At 33.9% G+C, this 22,223-nt stretch overlaps 3 protein-coding genes, 1 long non-coding RNA gene and 1 pseudogene across 8 annotated transcripts; 4 read left to right on the forward strand and 1 right to left on the reverse strand.

The window, feature by feature from the left end:
* Window positions 1-2,604: 2,604 nt before the first annotated feature.
* On the forward strand, window positions 2,605-3,535 carry LOC121220266 (uncharacterized). Its single transcript, XR_005917499.1, has 3 exons — window positions 2,605-2,894; window positions 3,011-3,304; window positions 3,407-3,535. It is a non-coding gene; the product is annotated as an uncharacterized lncRNA (long non-coding RNA).
* Window positions 3,536-4,022: 487 nt separating this feature from the next.
* Window positions 4,023-5,273, forward strand: LOC121220297 (cyclin-dependent kinase 12-like). Its single transcript, XM_041099971.1, has 2 exons — window positions 4,023-4,904; window positions 5,145-5,273. The coding sequence occupies exon 1, from the start codon at window positions 4,023-4,025 to the stop codon at window positions 4,869-4,871; it is 849 nt and encodes a 282-aa protein (XP_040955905.1). The 3' UTR covers window positions 4,872-4,904; window positions 5,145-5,273.
* A 3,346-nt stretch (window positions 5,274-8,619) lies between these two features.
* Window positions 8,620-10,516, forward strand: LOC121220298 (uncharacterized; annotated as a pseudogene).
* A 2,192-nt stretch (window positions 10,517-12,708) lies between these two features.
* On the reverse strand, window positions 12,709-18,320 carry LOC107914565 (mitochondrial Rho GTPase 2). 5 transcript variants are annotated; one of them, XM_016843509.2, is made up of 15 exons: window positions 17,910-18,267; window positions 17,463-17,595; window positions 17,217-17,366; window positions 16,702-16,878; window positions 16,377-16,628; window positions 15,798-15,866; window positions 15,593-15,648; window positions 15,435-15,497; window positions 15,237-15,318; window positions 14,364-14,575; window positions 14,148-14,217; window positions 13,799-13,911; window positions 13,356-13,506; window positions 13,084-13,270; window positions 12,709-12,973 (listed from the first exon to the last, which is right to left on the reverse strand). In XM_016843509.2, the coding sequence occupies exons 1-15, from the start codon at window positions 18,113-18,115 to the stop codon at window positions 12,900-12,902; spliced, it is 1,995 nt and encodes a 664-aa protein (XP_016698998.2). In that variant the 5' UTR covers window positions 18,116-18,267; the 3' UTR covers window positions 12,709-12,899. The 5 variants fall into 5 exon arrangements, with proteins under 5 accessions (XP_016698998.2, XP_016699004.2, XP_016699017.2 ...); XM_016843515.2 differs by having other exon boundaries at window positions 12,709-12,967; window positions 17,910-18,266; XM_016843528.2 differs by lacking the exon at window positions 15,435-15,497 and having other exon boundaries at window positions 12,709-12,967; window positions 17,910-18,320.
* Window positions 18,321-18,574: 254 nt separating this feature from the next.
* Window positions 18,575-20,911, forward strand: LOC107914593 (pentatricopeptide repeat-containing protein At4g02820, mitochondrial). The gene is made up of 2 exons (XM_016843539.2): window positions 18,575-18,984; window positions 19,300-20,911. Exons 1-2 carry the CDS (start codon window positions 18,691-18,693, stop codon window positions 20,551-20,553), a joined length of 1,548 nt encoding a protein of 515 aa, XP_016699028.1. The 5' UTR covers window positions 18,575-18,690; the 3' UTR covers window positions 20,554-20,911.
* The last annotated feature ends 1,312 nt before the right edge of the window (window positions 20,912-22,223 follow it).

Here is a 22,223-nt window from a genome sequence, read left to right on the forward strand (position 1 = left end):
AAGTAAAAGACTGAAAGTCGATTAAAAAAATCAAAACTCACTCACACAATACAAGTCAGTACTCAGTAAGCCAGACTCACAAACTCACATTTCACAGAATCACAAGCAAACGAAAAGGCAAAATATATTTCTTCATTCTCCATATTTCGGCAAGGCAAAAAACACAGCCACAGGGCACAGGCAGCAAGCAAAGCAATAGATCAAGTAAGTAGAGAAAACTAACCCAGTAAAGTACTTGCATGTCTTGAATCTGCAACATAGAGTGATTTTTTGATATTTTTATCCCTAGATCTATATTCTACACAAAAAAAGGGGGGGTTAAAATGTTTTCGACGATTTCCGACCACCGTGCACGGCGACGCCGTCGCCGGTGATCGGCGGCTGCCACGGTGGCCGATGGCCGGATTCTGGGCAACGGCAGAGAAGAAAGATAATTGAGAGAAAAAGGCAAAAAAATTATTTGAAGAATGGCTGAAATGAAGATTCTGAAAATTTTTTCATTTAAATAGGCCTTCAAAACGACGCCGTTTTGGGCAGGCCACTCTGGCACCAAAACGACGCCGTTTCGGCCTAACCCGCGCACTTACCCGACCCATTTCCTAGGATCTGCATGTTTTTAACAGAAGGGTTAATTGCGCTTTTAGCCCTTCCTATTTTTTATTATTTACAATCAAGCTTATTTCTTTTTTAATTTTGTCCTATAATTTATTTCGTATTTCAATTTGGTCCACCTTGAAGCTCTGCGTTTTGAAGGATGGGGATTATTTCCCATTTGATCCATTTTTGTTATTTGTGCATTCAATTTGGTCCTTTTTCTTTTATTTATTTCGGATTTGCCGCAAATTTATGTTTTAAGTTCGATTTAGTCCCTTTTTGTTATTTTTGCTATTTTATTATTAAATTAATTAATTTAATATTACTATTACTATTATTATTTTTCCTTTTTTATTTTATTATTTATTTACTTGTTATTATTACCATATTATTAAAATTTAATTAGTTTTGCATTATTATTTCAATTATATTTCTTTTCATATTTATTTACCTAAATATTTTAAATACATTTATTTTATTATATCATTTTATTTATCTATATAGTATATCCTTTCATATAATTTTTAATTTTAAGATTTTTATTATTGTTATTATTATTATTAATACCATCATCATCATCATCATCATCATGATTATTATTATTATTATTATTATTATTATTTATTACCATTATTATTATTATTAAATTTTTTTACACAATATTTATTTATTTATTTCTATAATATTAGGTCTTTACTTTAGCTTTAAATTTTGTTTACTTTTTTGGTATTATATTGTTGATAATATAACTATATAAGTAATGAGTTGCTTATATTTCTAAATATAATTTTATGTTTCTTATATAAATAAAAATAAAGCATGCCACCACGTGAAGAGTTCCAGACTAAAGGATTGGAGGGTGCACCAAGTAATGATATAGGTTGGCACTTTGGAACTCTAGTGCCAAATGCGAGAGGAAGTATCGTATGTAAACTTTGTGGTAAAGTTGTGAAAGGAGGAATAACACGATTTAAAGAGCACATTGCTCATAAAACCGGCAATGTTGCACCATGCCCTAATGTTACTGGTATGTGATACTTTATTATTATTATTAAATGTTATTGTAAATTTATCAATAAAGATTATATATAATTGATAATAATATAAAGTGTGAATTATTTTTATTTTATTAACAGGTGTCATTAGAGAAAGTATGATGAATGTACTAAAAGAAAGCAACACAAAGAAAATAGACAAAAAAGAGGAGAAAAGATGAATTCTTATCTCAATTAACAGAAGAGGAGGATGAGCATGAGGGATTCATTGATGAGGTTTCTGCTATAAGGCAAGCAACTCGAGAAAGTATCCAATCACAACACGAGTGGCATAGAAGGGAAGAATTCAGACGAAGTACTGGTGGTTGGGATAACATTTATGAAGAAGGGCGATCTTCTCATGGATCAGCTAGAGAACATAATAGAGAAAGAACAAGTAAATCTATTCCAGGTGAGTCTGAGTTTACCTTAAGGGGAGCTATACCTGAATTGGTTAGAAGCAAAAGCTCAAAGCAACCAAAGGTCAATGACTCTTTTTTAAAGAGTTTTCGAAGGAAGATAGGTGAAGCGGTATCTAAATTTATAATATATGAAAGACTTCCTTTTCAATTAGCAAGCTCTCCATGGTTGTATAACTTAATTCAAGTGGCAACAGAAGGTGGACAAGGTGTAAAGCTCCCAACACCTTATGAGGTTTCAAATGTGTATTTGAAGTCAGAGTATCAACGAGTTCATGATTGGGTAAATGTACTAAAGACTCATTGGAAAGAATTGGGTGCAACTCTAATGTGTGATGGTTGGACCAACAGTTTGAATCAAATGCACATCATTAATTTCCTTGTTTATTGCAGTAAAGGAACCATTTTTTGGAAATCGATAGATGTCTCAAGTGTCCGTAGTAGAGATGTTGAATTCTACTACCGTTTGTTAGATTCAGTTGTAGAAGAAATTGGAGAAAATTACATTGTCCAAATAGTGACTGATAATGAGGCAGCAATGAAAGCTGCTAGAAAAAAGTTAATGTTGAAAAGACAACATCTATATTGGACCTCATGTGCAGCTCACTGTTTAGATTTATGCCTTGAAGATATTGGGAAAAAGCCCAGTGTAGCAAAAGTGTTAGATGAGGCAAAGAAAGTGACTTGCTTTATATACAATCACATTTGGACTGTTGATTTGATGAAGAAGTATACACAAGGGAAACAAATACTTCGACCCGCTCTTACTCGATTTGCAACTCATTTCATTCAACTTGAAGAGATAACAAGACAAAAGCAAGGTTTGAGAGAAATGTTTAATTCAAAGGTCAGTATTTTATAATTAGTTAATATAATTACTTAAATATAGTAACCTTTAGTGATTTTATTAGTTCCAAATAATTTAAATTATATTATTTTAAAATTTTTCTTATGAATATATAGGAATTTAAAGAATCAAAATGGGGAAAGCAAAAGTCAGGGCCTGCTTATGAAGCCAAAAAATTGTTTTGGGAAAAGATTTTTGGAAAAAAGCCAATGACCTCATAAAAGTTTATGAGCCCTTAGTAAGAGTATTGAGACTTGTGGATAGCGATGAAAAACCAACGATGGGCTTTATTTATGAGGCTATTGATAGGGCTAAACGAGCAATTCAACAAAATTGTCGATATTTCACAGAGTATGAAAAGATTATTGACAATAGATGGAATTTTATGCATTCCGACTTGCATTCAGCTGGTAAGATAAAATATTTCATATAATTAAGAACTATTTTTATATTTTATTATTTTAAGCTTTAGATTATTATTATTTGATGATATTCTTATAAATTATACTTAGGTTATTTTCTCAACCCTCAATTTCAATTTGGGGTGGAGCATTCTGAGAATGTATTAATAGAAACATTAGAAGGTACACGATCAGTAATTGAAAGATTAGAACCTTCTATGGATACTCAAGTCAGAATGGTTAATCTGGTTAGATTCAACTACTATTATTTGTAACTTAGTTAAATAATTTGAAATAGAATTTTTATTTTTATTTTTACTCTATCTTTTATTTATGCAGTTGTTATTATTTAGAGATAAACATGAGACATTCGGTACTCCACAAGCACAAAGAGCTTGGAAGCAAATGAATCCGGGTAAACAGTTAATTAAATTATTTTATTTAATTTATATTATTTAATTATATTGTACATTTTAAAGTTATTTTGAAATTTAAATAATATTATGCAGCTGAGTGGTGGATGATATATGGCACATGTGTTCCCGAATTACAAAAATTAGCAATTAAAGTGCTTAGTCAAACAACTTCAGCATCAAATTGCGAACGAAATTGGAGCACATTTAGTTATATTCACACCAAGGCAAGAAATAGGTTAAAGTATAAAAAACTTGAAAAACTAGTGTTTACCTATTATAATATGAGGCTTAAGATGAGGCATCAACAAAGAATGAGCATTGATGATATAAATGTTAGTTTTAATCCTATCAGCCTTGATTATATCTTTGAAGATGTTGATCCACTATCAGAATGGCTTTATGAGAAAGAGAATCCATTGTTAGATGGTGAAAATGCCGGTGTGTTGCCTGTGGATACCTCTGATGATGAAATGGATGTTGATCAATCGCAACAACAAATTTTGTCTCATTCAAGTTCTAGTTCAACTCCAAGTCAGAGTGGCGATGGACCCGATGGTGATGGTTTAAGTCCAATTGATGAGGATGACGGATATAGTGGTGATAGAGGTGAAATTAGGTCTTCTAGTCAGTATGGAGGAGAATATGGGGGTGGTACCACTGGTGGACATTTTCGTGACAGATCAGAGTTTGATGGAAATATGTTTCCTGAACCTAGGAGAGATAGAAGTGAACCTAGAGCTCCATCAAAGGGAAAAGGCAAGAAGCATACTTCTATAGGCTCTTCATCTGGTAGTGGTAGGAGATCGAGTTCTAGTAACCTTGGGTATAGTGATTCATCTACTAGCACTCAAGGTTTTTATCCACCAGAACAACCTTCACATGGTTATCCACAACCATATGGTTATTATCCACCATTTCCTAATTATGGTGTGCCATACCAGCCTCAAATGTATCCTCCTCCACCAATGTATCACCCACCTCCACCTTTCATGTATCCTCCTCCTCAAATATATCCTCCATATCAATTGAATGAAAACCAATGTGAAAATGTTACTTTTTTTGGATATATTTTTGGACAAAGGCCAAGAGAATCAAGTCAAGAACGCTCCCAAAGTGAAGGTGAAGGATTTGATCTTCCTCGTCATTCCACTAATTGGTGAAAACTAAATCGTGCCACTATCATTATTTGTAAGGTATGTTTTTTTTAAAGAAATCCTCTGTTATTGTTCTTAATTTTGATGATATTAAAACATTTAAAATAATATATATCTTTAGATAAATGAATGAAGTATATTTTATGAAAAGATAATGAAGAATCGAAGCATGTTAAATTATATATGAAAGTAGAATGAGATGAGAATAAGTGGTAGGAAATAGGAATAATTAATGAGAATCTATTCATTAATTTATCTATTCCTTTTTTCCTTTTGCAGCGTATTTATATCTTCACTATCTTCAAAGCTGTCAAGAAATATTGAAGACATCTCTCATGTATGAATTCTCAATTCTTTTATTTATAAAAACTTTCAAACTTATTAAATATGATAAATGTTTAATATTTCTTTTTTTTTACTTTGTTATTAGTTAATATAACATTCTTAGAAAATTCGTAAATAAATATAAGAATAATTAATGATTATAAAAGTTGTGTTCTCATGTCATATTAATAAAGGTTCATAAGTGTTAGAAAACACTCTAAAAATCATTAAAAGTGACTTTTTATAATTATAATTATAATTACTATGTTTTACAGTAAGTTGTGCGAATTTGAAAAAAATTCACGACCTCGATACCCGCAGTGACCGCAATAGCGTCCGTTATGTCCGCGACCGCGACAAACGCGACGCGACCGAAAACGCGACCGCGACCGCAATTTAAATCCCTGGTCTCCACATGTCGTCCAAGATTGGTTCTACACTCAAATTTGTAGTGCCCATACTTGTGACATCTAAAGCATTCAACTTTAGACTTGTCGGTTGGCCTGAAACCTGTTGAACGTCGTCCTCGGCCTCTACTTCTCGCATAATTAGAGGAAGAGCCTTCTATTTTCTGATCGTTGGAATTGTTGCATTGGTGGAATCCTCGTCCTCTCCCTCTACCACGTTCATGGTTTTTTAGATTGGTTGATAGCTTCAATGCTTGTTCCTCTTGGTCTTGATGTTGGAGTTTCTACTCATGAACCAATAACGAACCTTGCAACTCATCAATTGAGAGTTCTTCAATGACATTAGCTTCTTCTATGGCGCAGACAACATAATTGAATTTTGGCGTCAAGGATCGAAGAATTTTTTCAACAATAGCGGTGTCCTCCGTCTTGTCACCATAGATCCGCATCTTATTGATGATTGCCATCATTCTTGAAAAATAATTTGTGACTGACTCCCCTGAATTCATTTGTAGCAGTTCGAATTCCGTACGAAGAGCTTGTAGCTGCTGCCTCTTTGCTCTTGTAGACCCTTAATACTTCCTCTCCATAGAATCCCAAATTTGTTTGGAAGTGTCCTTTCAAAGGATTGTCTCCATGATAGACCCGTCTATTGCTTGAAATAGGTAGTTCTTTGCTTTAAGATCCTTCAGCTTTGCCGCTTCATGAGTTGACCGTTGCGCTGGTGTCAGAGTTGCTCCTTCCGGTTCAACGATGCCGGAAGTAACAACATCCCAATATTCTTTGGACCTTAGGAAGTTCCCCATCAACATGCTCCAATGATCGTAATGACCATCAAAGCGTGGGATTGCTGGTTGAACAAAATTATCCGTGGCCATTGCTGCTACTGCAAACTAGCTGTTTTAAACTCTCAACTTTTTACTTTCACTCACACTCAAGCTTTTGCTAACCTGGCTCTTGATACCACTGTTAAGGAATAACAAGGTAAAAAATCATATTTATTCAACGATTAATCAATCCTTTATATAGGCTGAAGTACAACTGAAAATCATAAGAAAATAGCAACTAAGCTAATACTAAATCCCTAGAAAATAGGAACTAATCAGATACACCTAAACAACATTTGACTATACTCAAGTTATTCAAAATAACATCTAACAAATTAATTAATGTATCACATTATTAATTTTTTAGTAGATTATTAGAATTTTTAATAACGAATAATTTGAATAATTTTCTTAATTAGAATAACTAAATTGACAAAAAAAATTAAAGTGATTAAAATAGGAACAACACTATTTCAGGATGACTTGTGCTATAGTTTACCCTTTTTCTAAAATACTTCGAAAGAAAATCTTTTTGAAGATAACTTTCTTTTTTGTTTTTATCTGAAACTTCCTTTTTCAAAAATAAATATCCATAAAAAAAGTATTACCTTAAAATATTGGTCAAATTATGCTATTAGTACATATATTATGTGTAAATTATAGATTTAGTCTTTGTATTTTAATTTAATTGATTTTAGTTTTTCTTTTCTTTTTTGAGCTGTTTTTCTCTTGGGTGGAGTAGAGATAGAGATAGTTGGCATAGATTTGCACATTCTTAGGCATTCCTTGATTGCATGGATAGACTCCCAACTAAAGATAGTCTTATTAAAAGAGGGATGGGGACTAAAATTGAGAGTAAAATATCCTTTCTTTGAATTCTCTTTTACCAAATTATGCAGAATTTTAGTACCAATGAGCAAGTTACATTGCAACATGTAAAGGATATTGTAGCAGAATTCTGCTTCTTTTTGGATAATAAAATTCATCACTTATCTTAAAAAAAAAACCAAAGTTTATGTGTTATTTTAAGATTTATTATAATTATATATTTCAATATACTTAATTTCATATGATGTAAATTACATAATAGATAAAATAAATTAAAACAATATATTACAAAGTAAAAAATAAGTCAGGTCGAGCTCAAACCTTGAATATTGGAGCTTAAGCCTAACCCATATATTTTAACGAGTCTAATTTTTTTGTCTAAATCTATTTTTTATTTGTTCAAACCTTCCTTATATTTTGGCATTCAAGTTTAGTCAACAAGCCTCGCCCTTGAATAGGTCTACTCAAATGGTAGCCCTTAAATCTATTATCTAACATAGCACAAGTTTTTTAATGAATATCATGTGAAAACAATATGTTGAAATCGCACTACACGTGATAATATATTTGAGTATAAGATTTTAAAAATAACATAACACGTGATAATATATTTGATATAAGATTTTAAAAATAACATAATTTATCTTACGCTCCCGTTTAGAACATGAATTTGAAATTTGAAATTTGAATTATGCTTATCATGTAAACCAAGTTCCTAAATACTACCTTAATGAATTTAATTGCTACTATTAGGTGAAGACTAAAATTTTAAAGTTTGAAAAGTACAAAAATTAAAAATACCAAATTAGAGTATAGAGACTAAATCTGAAATATATATATAGCATAGGGGCTAATAATAAAATTTAACTCAAAATATTTTTCATTTTCCCTTTTTGGTTTTCACCCTATGCAATATCTAGTAGTATATATGATGTGTTTCACTTTTGGTATTAGGTAGGACAGGGCTCACTACTATAAATGTTAACTATCAATTATATATAATTGCATCATTGAATCACAAGTCCTCATGTTCCCTACCTGCTTAACAATGTGTCCTTAATTTCATAACCACAATTATTTCATAAATCCTTCTAAATGATTAAAAACAACGGATTTAATTAGCCACTACCTACATTACCCAAAACATTTCTCTATTTGGCAAATTAAGAGTTGTAAAATAATGAAATATAATTACAGTTTCAAACATGCTATCAATCAAATTATTATTATGTTTTGTATAAAACAAAGCAAGTGATGGTTGGAAAAAGAAAATTACTGTCGAGAAGCACGCGGCAGAAAATATAGAGTCTAGTCTGAGCGGCTCTTTTTTGTATTTCCAGCATTAATTGCAGGCATAATAGGTAAGATATGACGCCTCCTATGGGGCTCTCTGCCTCTGCCTATGGCTGGGAATATACCCACCCACCCAGATTGATGGCATTGGCAATCAATGAATCAAAAATCTTCCTTCTTTTTTTTTTTCTGCTTCATTTTCCTTTCTTTTTACAGAATCCTCCCATTTCACATCAATGATCAATTATTTATTTCCTTGACATTTTTACAGAAAATCAAAGAGAGCGCATCTCCTACCAGATTCCCCCCCTCCCCCTACTTTCTTCTTCTATTATTATAATTTTGACCAAATGGATTTGGGCGACTCTCTATAATGATATTTTTTCTATTTACCATAGATTTTCTGAAGGGCCTATATGATTTATTTTTCGTCGTTTTGCTTGTTTTCTTCTCCAAGCCGAAACGTGGCGGTGGACTGACTGGAAAGTGCAAACATATTCAACAATCTACTGAATCTGCGCTTTTGGATTTGCAACTCCTTTTTCTTTTTTTTAATTACACCAATAGTTACTCAATTTTGGATAGTTAATAAAATAATCACTCAAATTTCAATTTAGTCACTCAACTTTCGAAAAATAACAAAACAGTCGCCACTATCCATTTTTCGTTAGACACAACAGAGCTACCGTTTTCCGTTGAGCTACCATTTTCCATCCCCTATCACTGCTCTCCCATCCCTCTCCCTCTTTCCCACCATCCACTTGACCTCCGCTATCAAAAAGTTCTCTTTTCAAACCGGATGCTTCGACAGCAAGAATCGGAGGAGCAATCTCACCACAAAAGAACAAGATGAGGAATAGGAGCCCGAAAGGATGGCGAAGATTGAAGAATCAAACATTGTTGTTGGAGTTGAATTAGAGGACGTTGGTGGGAGTTCGTCTTAGATTTTGGTTGATGGTAAGTTGTTCCCGAATTTTTGGGCTTTCAACCAAATTTATGGGCAGGTCCCAAGTGGAATGTTCTCGGTTTCCTTGTTCAATATTTGTTGGCTTTTGGCATCGTTTTCGTGGTATCTTTGCCTTTTTTTTTCATTATTCAGTTTTGTTGTGTTGATGCCTAAAATGATTCATGTTTGAATTCATATAAGCCTATGAAGGATTAGGATTATGGGTTTAAATCAAAGTTACAAAATTTAACGATATGATAGCTTCTGGATACTAGTAAAGGGAAGAAAATCTACCTTGAATCCAAATGGTGGTTAGAACTTGAACTTGGTCTTGGAGATTATAGTTGCAAAGTTCAAATGAAAATTTATGAGCCGGGGATGTGCCATAGGAATAGAATGAAATTATGCCTGTGTTAGAGTCCAAAGCTCCATTGTGGAGTTACAAGAAAAATGACTAAGAAAGAATGTTCATACTTAAGAGATTTTTTGTAGATTACGTTTCCTCCAAAGGGGGATAAGGGAATGAATTAAAAAGTTCAGATAAAAACTAAATATGCACCCATGAAATTTGGAGAATTATGGGAGACTAATTTGACATTTTATTCGAATTTGGGTTTGTGATGGGAATTAAGAAGGTGAACAACATGTAACACCCAAACTTGCTAGGCTTGATTTTGTGCTAACCAAATGTGAAAATGTGGTTCCTGAGTTTGGTGAAACACGGTGGGGAAGAGGGGGGGAGGGAGAGAAAATCAGAGTAGGGGGGATGGTGGAGAAGAGGGAGAGGGATGGGAAAGCAGTGATAGAGGGATGGAAAATGGCAGCTCCATTAAGTTTGTAATAAAAAATGATAGCTCTATTATGTCTGTAAAAGAAAAAGATTAGTGGTGATTATTTTATTATTTTTCGAAAGTTGAAGGATTGAATTAAAATTTGAGTGATTATTTTGTTAACTATTCAAAAGTTGAATGACTGTCGGTGTAATTTATTATTATTTTATCAATGGATTTTGAACTTTTAAATTGATTTTGTAGGACCTTATAACTCTTTGCTATCACATTCTTACTCTAATAAAACCCCATAAATAACCTATTATTATTTATTTATTTTAAGCAAATAAGTTTTATTCTTTTCTTTTGTTCATGAAATAGAAGCACTTTATTTTAATTAAAAAACAAAATTATATTTTAAAATATTAGTTAACATTTCGTACTAAAATACAAATGTGACAACGATGTAACCAAACTTCACTAATTTCAACAAACATATTAAAAAACATTTATTATTATTTTAGTTTGATAAACTTTACAAGGTTATAAAATATTTAATCTAAATACTTGACTATATGATTCCAATAATTGTAACCTATTAAAATTAAACTAAATAGTTAAAATTGAACATTCATACCATAACATTCCAAAAACTTGTTTAAATAATGAGATTATCAAAATGTAAAATTACTTAACATTGATATATTACTCTATTTGATTCAATTGGCTAGAAAGTAAAATTTTATTGTTTGGTTGATGAAATGTAAAATTATTTAAAAAATTTTAAAAGTATATTTTATTAAATTGTTCTCATAAAATTTTATTTTATTTATAAATGAATAAATTTCTCTAAGGCATTAATTCCTTATCTTCAACAGGCAGCTAGGATTCTGCTTTGATCCAAGAGACCAAAAAAATGAAGAAAAATATATATTTTTTTTATTTAGATATGTAATAAATGGTTTAAAGGCCAATTTGACCAAAATGATAAAAATAAGAATGGTAAATTGTTGTCAAAGTAATATTTTGAGCAAAATGCAATATAATAGATTAAATATTAATTTTTCTCAACCTATAATAACAAATAAATATAGTTGTAACATTACTTGAAGAATATATTAAAGAATTAGAGAATTCATTAGTTTTATTATTATTTCATTTTTAACAATATGAATCACTGTCATTAAAAAGTAAGAGTAAATTTGCAAAAATATCACATTACTAAGGGAATATTAGAATTCCTAAAGAGGTCAAAAATCTTGACACTATTGAGAATGTGATATTACCGACTCAAGATAATGTTTAAACTTCAAACGTTAAAATTTTACACTGAAATCTCACATTAAACTTCATACATTAAAATTTTACATTGAAGTCCCACATTACCCGAGAATGTTGCATTCCTTGAACCAAACACACCCATTTTTTTTAAAATTTTTAGCTAAAATAAAATTTGCAAAAGTAAAAGAATACGAGCTTATTTAGTTTTTTTTTTTAAAAAAAAAACCAGAACTTATTTGAACAAATATACTAGTTTACAAATTTTATATTAGTCTTATCTAAAATAATTTAAATTAGTTTCCAAACTTAATCTAAATTAAATTAAAAGCATAGTTTTTGTATCCTGAATAGATCTATCCAAATAACATACAGGTCTAACTCAACTCAGATAAAACCGACCCTAGCTTTTCACATCCAAACTCACTTGACCCCATAAGAGTAATAATAACTTTATTAAATATTATATTACAAGAATAATAGATATTATTTGAACAATCATTCGGGCATTTCAAGGCATCTCAAGTCAAGCTAGATCTTGAACAAGCAAATTTGTAACAAAGGATGGCCCGACCCGACTCATGAGAAAGTCTAGGCCTAAGTCCATTTGAAGTAAACAGCATTTGGGCGCATAGCCAAGCAGCCCGTCTTCACAAGAAGAAATTTCGTTCACTAGGCTTTTTTGTCATAGGTCATTAGTCATTACCCATGTATTATTCTACCATGTCCATGAAAAGATCATAAAAATATAGTGAAAGAATGTAGTATCCTACTATTTCAATTCTAATCCTACCATTTTAAAGTTCATTTCTTCAAAACTGCTATTTTTGTATAACCATAGCTAGGTAATATCACCAACAGATCATGCATGTAAGGGGGAAACAAACAACCATCTAAGGACTAAGGGGGCAACATTGCTCCTTCCCAACAAGAATTGCCTATATACCTGCCTGCTACTCATAATGAATCTAAGCCAACTAACTAGTTCATTTTTTTTTCTAAGCTTGGGAGCTGTCCACAAGGCAATATGAACAATAATACTTTATTCCAAGGTTCACAGATCCTGTCATGATAGACAATTGGCATGAAATGGCACCATGAAATTGATACAAAATTGCATGTAGTTTACATATAACATATTTCAGTAGACAAGGGGAATAAACAAGAAACTTTAAATAAAAGGTAAATTATTTGATTCGATATAAGTGAAAGTAGAAAAGATTACCTCCTGCCTTGCTGAAATAATTGTCAAAAATTATTTACAGGTATCAGCTTGAAAATCCAAACAAGGATACATGTACTGACCATTTATTTGAGTTGCAAATGCAGACAAAAGAAATAGCTGTCAATTAGACTATCTTTCAAGTATTCTTCCTTGCAGCATAGGCACGATAAGCTGCTAGTCCGACCACAGCAACAGCAGCCCCCACTGTAACTTAATCACAAACCCGGTTATTAACAAGCAAACTATAACAGCAACTATTATATTGTTTATTTCCGTCGAAAGGAGAGAGATGCATTAAGAAATGACATAATAATATTAACCTGAAACAAACATAAGTGAGCTATTAACAAGCCGGCGATATCGCTTTCTTTTCTTCCCTTTCTCGGTCTCAGGAATGCTCAGATGAGGGTGTTCTGCTGCACTTACGATTCTAGAAAATACACTTTTGGAATCTCTTAATTTCACACCTACAGGAATTGGAGCTTCCATTCCCAACTGCTGAGTAACCTGAAACAAATTAGAAATTCACACCATATTCAAATATTGCCATGGTTTTATTGGGTAACAAAGCAGCCAATGATAAGATATATACTCTAGCCGAGTTTTGCAGAGACATCGGAAAGGGGTCCAAGTCATCCTTTGCTGCAATGAGTAGGCAAGGCACTCCATAACCACTTTCCTCTCCTCGCCTAGCAACATCCAGAAGCAATTCTCTAGATCTTTTCCATGAATATTCATCTGAACTGGCAATAGGAATACACTATCATGTAAGATAAGAGACTATTTACAGACATATCAACAGATTTCTACAGCCCTTTGAGGTGCTGGTTATTCTTCAACTTCCACCCACAGGCTAGCAGATTTAGCACAACATAGAAGCAGACAAAGGGAAAAAGTAGGATTAGTTAGTAAAGGATATTCAAAACCACTAAATTATTAATTTACAGAGGTTCATAACCACTGCTCTATAAGTATGCTATAGCACCATGATATTCTCATCTTGCAGCTTCAGACAAATAAAATATTTAACTTTACCTGTCATACAAAAACACAGCTACATCACAGGCAGCCAAACATTCCTTATTGGACAGCAATTTCTTAACTCCATCTTCTGGTATCTCTTGCAAAATAAGGGTCTTCTGAGAACCCTGTAAAGTCAACAGAGTCACAAAGATTGCCACATCAAATGTGAAAATTTCATCAGAAATGAACAGCCATGTGAAACTTCTCATTATGATCACCTCCTCTTTTGAACAAAATTTTACACCCCACATTCATGGTCAAGGATCTCACAGTGAAAAAATGGGGTGGTAAGAAAAGAAAGAGGATACTAGGAAGTTGCACAATAATACCAGGACATAGGGCATCTATGGCTATCACTCACCCCAATCTGTTCAACAGCATTAGCTACATAACGTACATCATTTGTTGGAGTGTAGTTGCTTGAGAAAGTCCTGCAGTTCAAATATTATTCTCATGAATGAAGTCATAGTATCAAAAATCTAAAGACAAAAACAATGGTATACTTTTATCAGATAACCAAAGAAGCTATAGAACTAGCAAGATCAATCAGCTGATTACGAAGGTATAGAGTCAACACCTTCCTATAAATGAATTCAACAAAGCAGACTTCCCAGATTTTTTAGGACCAAAAACAAAGCAGTGGAAAACATTTTTTTCTGTCTGCTTCTTCTTACGATCTACAGATCTTCTCCTAGTAACACGAAGGGCTGAAGTTGGATCACCTCCATATCCAATGCAAATCAAGTTAGCCAAACAATATGAAGGATCCAGAGTTGTCATCAAGGCCCACTGCAAAACACAAATATGATGAGAGTTACAGTTAAGAACTAGATTGACAAGATTAAAAAGGTACAAATAACAATTAATACAGAGGAAAAGAGAAACCCTGTGTCTAGTATTTTTTTAACAAATACAAGAAATAAATCTGGTCTTGGAACCATGAATTGAAGTTTCCAGCTAAAAGAGCCAAGAGAAGAGAGAACAGATAAATGCAAAATATTCACAGGAGGCAATCATATTTTTCTACACATGTAGATCAAAGCACCAGTATGACATCAATGTTTAATTAACCATAGAAGTAGTGAAATGGTAAAGTATGTACTTCCATTGAGAAATCTGTGAAAGAATGTATGGAAGTATCTAGCAATATTAGCCATTTAATCATACTATGTACTGTAAATAAGTGGAGCTTCACGGCAACAGCATCCTAGTGGTCAATTCTTATTGAGTTATGGTTTACATATGCAAATTAGAAAAATGCACAAAAAACTTGTAAAATCTTTAAACAATAGGATCCTTAAGACACTGTGCAGTCAGGCCAATAATGCAGAAAGTTTAGGATATAAACAGAACTCATAACAGGGATAAATGGCCAAGATAGCTACTAAGATGCCATCACCCCTTATAACAAGAGTAAGAAATCAAGGAATGAGTAGTAGGCACAACAAACCTCAGACAAAAACCCATTAATAGTTAAATTTCCTTGAGGTGTTCTCTCTGCAGCGTCCACATAAGGATCCACAGTCCATGGACTGAATTAGAGACAACACATATGTTAATGGAAATATATTCCTCAAAATCGAATAGAATCGACTAGAAAATTGATAAACAGCAACAGAGGCTAAGTCTAAAAGTTAACTTGCCATACAAGAAAACGAAGATCAGTAGATTAAAGCAGTAGAAGTAGATTGTCAAGGCTTCAAGTGTTTTACTGCATTGATAAATGGAGCAATAGAACTGTGCTACAGAAACGCTGTTAACTCTAACATGTCTATAAATGAAGATAGATCCAGTAACTAAATTCACCTTTCTGGTGCAGTTACAAAGATATCATCAAACTCAGAAGGTTGCAAAGATCCATCCTGATAAGCTCAAAAAAGAAGCAGAAATACAGTGACTGTCCATAAATTTGCATTATATAAAACTCTAAATATGAAAAGGAATTGTCATAAACATTTGTTTCTTCTTATTTCTGTAAAAGTGATAAGGATTTGGAAGATTTAACACATACATTATCACTGTCATACAATCGGAAGATCCCACGCAAAAAGTCGATAGCTTCATTTGTCAGCTCCACAGTCTACAGGATGTTTAAGAGTAAGTATATTGCTATCCTCATAAAAGTTGTCATGAAAGGAATAATAAAATTATAGGAAGTACAACTATTCAACAAGTAAAGAATTTGTTACTGGGACATACAGAAAAGGGAAGGCAGGTGGGGTGGGGAATTCATCAATGATGCAGTAAAGTAGCTAAAACTTCAGAACTAGTGATACATGCAACATTAAAGCTCCATAATTCCTTCATACTGAGATCCGTTAAGCATGACAGAGCTGATTAATACTTTAGAATAAATCATTAAGCTAAATCAGGACTAGGACCAAGTGTTAATATGTCAGATGAAGAACAATCACCAAGTCATTATTCACAACCACAAAGAACCAAACAACAATTACTGTATATATGATTAATCAAGTGCTTAGGAATTTAACCAATACATATACAAGGAGAAGCAGACCAATAAACTTGAATGCCAATTTGGAACAAATACTAGTTATGTGACATGTCTACTATCAAAACTAAGAGCTACCTGATCAGGGGCATGCTTGGTTGGAACTGGAAGAATATCATCCCTGAGCTTTAACTCGTCATTATATCCAAACTTCCTCAAGACAGCCCAAGTTGTCTCAAGACGCCCTTTTTCTATAAAAAGAGCATGAAGAAAAAGGAACCCTTCAAGAGTTAGACCAAGGTCGCTTACTCCTCCTCTTATCCTCTCTTGAACCACCCTCTTTACACCCACAATCTCAGCAGGTTGTAATGGAGCATTAAAACATTTAACCTGTTCATAATTGCACAGCATGTCAAACTATCCAACTTTTTAAGAGAGCCATGGTAAGGACAAAAAAAAAAACCTGAAACTCATTCAACTCTGCATCACTAAGGGCTCCATCCATATCATGGTCACAAAGCATAAATATCCGTTTCAAAGCCCTAATACATCGAGGTTTCAGAGTTTGTTTCTCTTGATCAAATAGTGGAGCTGTTGGATGCAAAACTGCCTTTTGAGCATAATAGAATACATCAGGGACCTGGAGATTTAAAAAAGAAAAAAAAAAAAAAAGAACTTATATTTCGGCCCTCAAATCTGTAGTTACTAAAACACACAAATGGTAAAGAGATTTAACAAACATAAAGATAACATTTACCAATTGCTCAAAATTATAATCAAATAGGAAACACTTTCCAACAGGAAAAAAAGAATGGTGGAGGCTTGAATCACGATACCCACTAGAGTCTACAGCCACCAGTTAAAAGTTGAACCGCTAATGCTAATGCCAGAACATCATAAAAATAGATAGAGTAGCAACTTAAAAATGATTGTAAAGTTAACCTAAAAAATATGAACAATAAAAAAAAAAAAAGAAACCTGAATTAGAGTAGCAGAGGAACATTCTATACAGGTCTCGATCTCCCTGAACTGCTGCATGATGGGTGCCATGACCTGTTCCAAGTTCATGGGCTGACGTTCATCTCGTAAATCAAGTTTACACCCAACAACAATCACTGGCGCCTTGATCTATTCAGATATAACATATAAAAATAATGAAAGTATGTCATTGTATGAGTAAGCAAGAAAATATATATTATGCAAATGGATTATGTCAATGCAAACCTCTAATTTACGAAGCTCGGGAAGCCAGAAGCTACTCAGACGACTGAGTGTCATAGGCTGATCACAAGCATATGTTAAAACCACGGCATCAGCTCGCTTCAACTCATCAATAAGCTTTATTCTGCTCTCCATGCTAAAGGTCAATAACAACGGCAAAGTATTAGCAATTCAGCATCCAGCCACAACTCATAAAACTTCTAAAGCCATTAAATTATCATTAGCTACTTGCCTTTCTAGTATGTAATCGTTACTTAAACAAAATAGCAATTCTTACATTACAGTTCTTTTATCATTCTAGAAAAATATAGAAGATCAATACGTTCTAAAAAATGGTAAACCAGAATTAATTTAAAAAAAGAAAAAGTAAAATCTGGAATAGCCGGATCAACAAAAACAATTAACTAATATAGGCGTACATAGATATTCGAGAAAGTTCCAAACCAATACCTTGAGGAAGTGTCAACAATGGTAACGGGGACGCCATCGGGATAGAAGTCAGAGGGGAGTCGAGTTGGGGGAAGAACCGCCGGAACATATTCGGGGAAAGCATCGGAAGCTGCAGCTGAGATGAGGCTGGATTTACCGGTGCCACGATCGCCGGCAACGACGACTCTCACGCCGGTTCGTACACCAGCTGCTGATCTACTAGGCATTGGAACGCTGTTGGTAAAAAGGAATTTGTGTTCGTCCTCTTTTTTTCCCTATTGGGTGGGTGCGTAGAAGGATTCAAAGCAGACAGGCGAGAGAATAGTAGGACAGTAGTTAGAGTGGGGGGGCTACCTATTGGCGATTATTAGCGAAGGAGATTTCTATTCATGGTGTGTGAAGCAAGTGTAGGGCCGGTTTTGCGTGTACTAAAACTCGCCTTCTCTCACGGACAATTGTCTCCTCTTTATTGGGTATGTTTTAAGCCTACTGGGCTTTTCTGTACCCAAAAGCAGTCTAATTTCATCCCTTATCCTAGTTTTCAGCTTAAAATGTCAGTTAAGAACAAAATTTGACATGGACTTTAAGGTCCGAGTTAATACAAAAGCTTACAAAAGGACTTAATTGATACGTTAGTACTCAATTAGAATGTTTTAAAGCTTAGGGACTAATTTAGAATCTGGCCCATAGCTTAGGGGCCTCTAGTAAAAGTAACCCGGTTTAATTTGTTCCTTAATTCTTCTCTCATAAACCCTAAACCCTGATCGTTAGCCTCTCCACTTAATAAAAAAAATTTCTGACAATGTTGAGGCGCTACGTTCGGGCGTCCCTCTTTGCCGCGCGTTTTTTCTCGACTGAAGCGGCGGCGGCGGAGAAAGCAGTAACAACTACTAAAAGCGCTGCGAAAACCGGTGGCGGCGGTGGAGTTGGACGAGAGACGCTGGGATGGAGGCTTATAGGGCTCGTGTATCCCAAACGCAGCGCCGTGGTTACGATACGGAAATGGCTAGAGGAAGGACATACGGTCCGTAAGTACGAGCTCAATAGGATCGTCCGGGAGCTTCGCAAGCTCAAGCGGTATAAGCACGCCCTCGAGGTATCATTCTTACTTTCTTATTAATCCCTCCATTTGTCTACAATTATGAAGTTAATAGCATTGGGATGTTGCAATAAAGTCTTAATTTCAATTGGGAACTAGGCTTGATTGTGAATTGCTGCTCGTATTCTAGTTAACCAGAATAGATTGTTTTCTAAAGTTGTATTTTGTTCTTCACGTTTTCCCCATTGTGAGATGAATCCCATTTATCGAATAATGGTTGCCTATTGAAACTGGGTATGAAGAATTGCAATGAAATGTTTGTATTTGATAGTTGGCCTTATACCTATCACCGTGGTTATTTTATTGTGGTAGATATGTGAATGGATGAGATTGCAGCAAGATATCAAGCTTTTGCCTGGTGACTATGCCGTTCACTTGGACTTGATTGCAAAAGTCCGCGGATTAACTAGTGCGGAAAAGTTCTTTGAAGACCTTCCCGAGAAGATGAGAGGTCAAGCCACTTGCACAGCTCTTCTCCACACGTATGTCCAGAACAAGTTGTCTGCTAAAGCTGAGGCTTTAATGGAGAAAATGTCTGAATGTGGTTTCGTCAAGAACCCACTTCCTTACAATCACATGATCTCTCTATGCATCTCACAAGGGGAATTAGAGAAGGTTCCTGCAATAGTGAAGGAATTAAAGAAAAACACTTCGCCAGATATCGTTACTTTTAATCTGCTGTTATCTGTTTGTGCCTCCCAAAATAAGGTTGAATCTGCTGGAAAAATCTTTGATGAGCTTAAGAAAGCAAAAATAGAGCCCGATTGGGTAACATATAGTGCATTGACCAATCTGTACATAAAAGGAAAACAATTTGAGAAGGCCGCATCTACTTTGAAGGAAATGGAAAAGAAGGCTTCTCGGAAAAATCGAGTTGTTTATCCCTCCCTTATCAGTTTGCATACAAACATGGGGGATAAAGATGGGGTTCAGCAAATCTGGAAGAAGATGAAATCATGCTTCCGCAAAATGAATGATGCAGAGTATACATGTATGATATCGTCACTTGTGAAACTTGGGGATTTTGAAGAGGCTGAGAAACTCTACAATGAGTGGGAGTCTGTTTCTGGAAGCGGGGATGCTAGAGTTCCAAACATACTGCTTGCGACTTACATCAATGGAGACAAGATGGATGTTGCTGAGAACTTCTATCAGCAAATTGCTCAGAAAGGCATTTCCCCTTGTTATACTACTTGGGAACTTCTTACATGGGGCTATTTAAAGAAGCAACAAATGGAAAAAGTGTTGGATTGTTTTAAGCAAGCTGTCTGCAGTGTAAAAAAATGGAATCCAAATGAGAAGTTGGTCAGAGAAGTGTTTAACAAACTTGAGGACCTAGGTGATACTGAAGACGCGGAGAAATTGTTAGTTATTCTCCGGGATGCTGGCCATGTCAGTACTAAGGTATATAATTCACTTCTTCGTGTATATGCAAAAGCTGGTAAAATGCCACTTATAGTTGCTGAGCGGATGCAGAAGGATAATGTACGACTGGATGAGGAAACACATAAACTCATAAAATTAACAAGTAAAATGCGTGTGACTGAAGTTTCGAGCAGTTTTTGATGTTGTGTGTGGAAGAGTAAGATTTCCTTTGGGATAAATTCCAAGTCATTTTGATGACAAAAGGTGCATTACACTGTTGGTGACTCTCAGCCTGCATAATTCAATGCAAATCGGTTGCAGAAAGTGTTCTAAATGATAGATACATGGCAGAGCCAGATTGGGTGACTCTCAGCTTGCATAGTTCGATGCTAAATAGGCTGCAGATAGTGTTACAAATGACAGAACAATCCGTCTGAAGCTCCATTTCTGATCGGTCTATTAACTGCTATTATTGAATACAGAAAGTTCTATGTTAATTGCTATGAGCTTAAATGTACATTGCTCAGAAAGTATTGAAGGATGACACTTTTTCCTTTTACTTGATTGAAATCAAGAACTACACCTTACTGCTTCATTATATATGATTTCAGTTAGCTGTATCTGAAAGCCAAAACCATTGCATGCTTCCAGTTGTTTACCTATAAAAACTGAACAAAAAAATCTCACCTGAATTTGCCAACCCCTCCCCACCCCCCCCACCCCAAAAGAAAAAAAAATTTCACATCACTTCGACAAGTGCCAAAGTTTTGGATAATTAGATGAACCTTTAGTGAACCGTGTATCTTATCATTATTGACCTTTACATTCAGACAAAATCATAAGTCACCTCTGCCAACAAGCAGTGAGTAGTTCACCAACATCATCATCATTATATTTGTTTAAGGTTTTGTTTACCCTTTTTGTCAGCTAGAGAAGCGGACCGACTTTCCTAAACCAAACAGGTTTTTTTTTTCAATATATGGGTTGAAATGTCAGAGTTGGTGCAGTGGTTATGAACATTTGGCTCAAAAGCTATTAGCATATAGCTTTACAGAGATGTGTGAGGCCATTATTTGTACCCTTAAACGCATTTTTTAATTAAATTAAAGAAACTGAAGAAAACAGAAGGCGATGAGGAAAAATGGAATTGGAAGTGGGTTACCGAAGCCAATCCAATCCACGTACATAGTAACACTGGCTTGGCTTACATGAAATTACTTGGATACCCTCCACTCATTTTCTTACAACGGTGATATTCTATTTACAATAAGACGACTCATTTTGGTTTTTTTTTTTTTTTTTGGAGCAAACTCATTTTGGTTTTAACAACAAAAAACAATCAGATGACCATAAACATATTACGGCGTTAAATATATATTTTTCTATTACGTGGTCAAAGAGATTCTCTTTTGGATTTAATCTAGAATTTTGCTTTTAAAATGGTTTAATTATGTGAAAATTGTAAAAATTTGTATATTTGTTTTAATTTATTAGAATTTGATCCTTGTACCATAAGAAAAATGAAAATTTAATAACACTTGGAAACCTTCATCATAAATTACTAGCTTAGAATTAGCAATTTAGTAATTTATATAAAAAAAATAACAATTATTAACAGTTCAAATTAATGTGTTTGCTAACAGATCAACTTTTAATTTTTATAAATTATTGTTAAATTCTGATAAATTAAAATAATAATAATAATTTCTAAAATGAAACTAAGAATTAGACTTTTAAAAATATTTGATGAAAAAGCTTTTACGGAACCCATTAATGATGATGAATTAAATTTGGTGGCAGCTATTTGCTAGCTTTTACAGAACCCCGTTAATGATAAGGGAAAAAGACACCAAAGAAATTACAAATGAAAT

This window comes from Gossypium hirsutum, chromosome D08 (genome assembly GCF_007990345.1).
Source record: "Gossypium hirsutum isolate 1008001.06 chromosome D08, Gossypium_hirsutum_v2.1, whole genome shotgun sequence".
In the NCBI taxonomy this organism is placed as follows: domain Eukaryota; kingdom Viridiplantae; phylum Streptophyta; class Magnoliopsida; order Malvales; family Malvaceae; genus Gossypium; species Gossypium hirsutum.

What these genes read in the sequence shown, in the direction of transcription:
- LOC107914565 (XM_016843509.2), bottom strand. Translation starts at nt 18,115, where the DNA reads ATGCCTAGTAGATCAGCAGCTGGTGTACGAACCGGCGTGAGAGTCGTC. An exon ending in ATGCTGTTGAACAGATTGGG is followed by an intron (nt 13,912 to 14,147) that starts GTGAGTGATAGC and finishes TTGACTTTACAG; the next exon opens with GGTTCTCAGAAGACCCTTAT. An exon ending in CTCACTTATGTTTGTTTCAG is followed by an intron (nt 12,974 to 13,083) that starts GTTAATATTATT and finishes TTTGTGATTAAG; the next exon opens with TTACAGTGGGGGCTGCTGTT.
- LOC107914593 (XM_016843539.2), top strand. Translation starts at nt 18,691, where the DNA reads ATGTTGAGGCGCTACGTTCGGGCGTCCCTCTTTGCCGCGCGTTTTTTC. An exon ending in GGTATAAGCACGCCCTCGAG is followed by an intron (nt 18,985 to 19,299) that starts GTATCATTCTTA and finishes TTATTGTGGTAG; the next exon opens with ATATGTGAATGGATGAGATT.
- LOC121220297 (XM_041099971.1), top strand. Translation starts at nt 4,023, where the DNA reads ATGAGCATTGATGATATAAATGTTAGTTTTAATCCTATCAGCCTTGAT.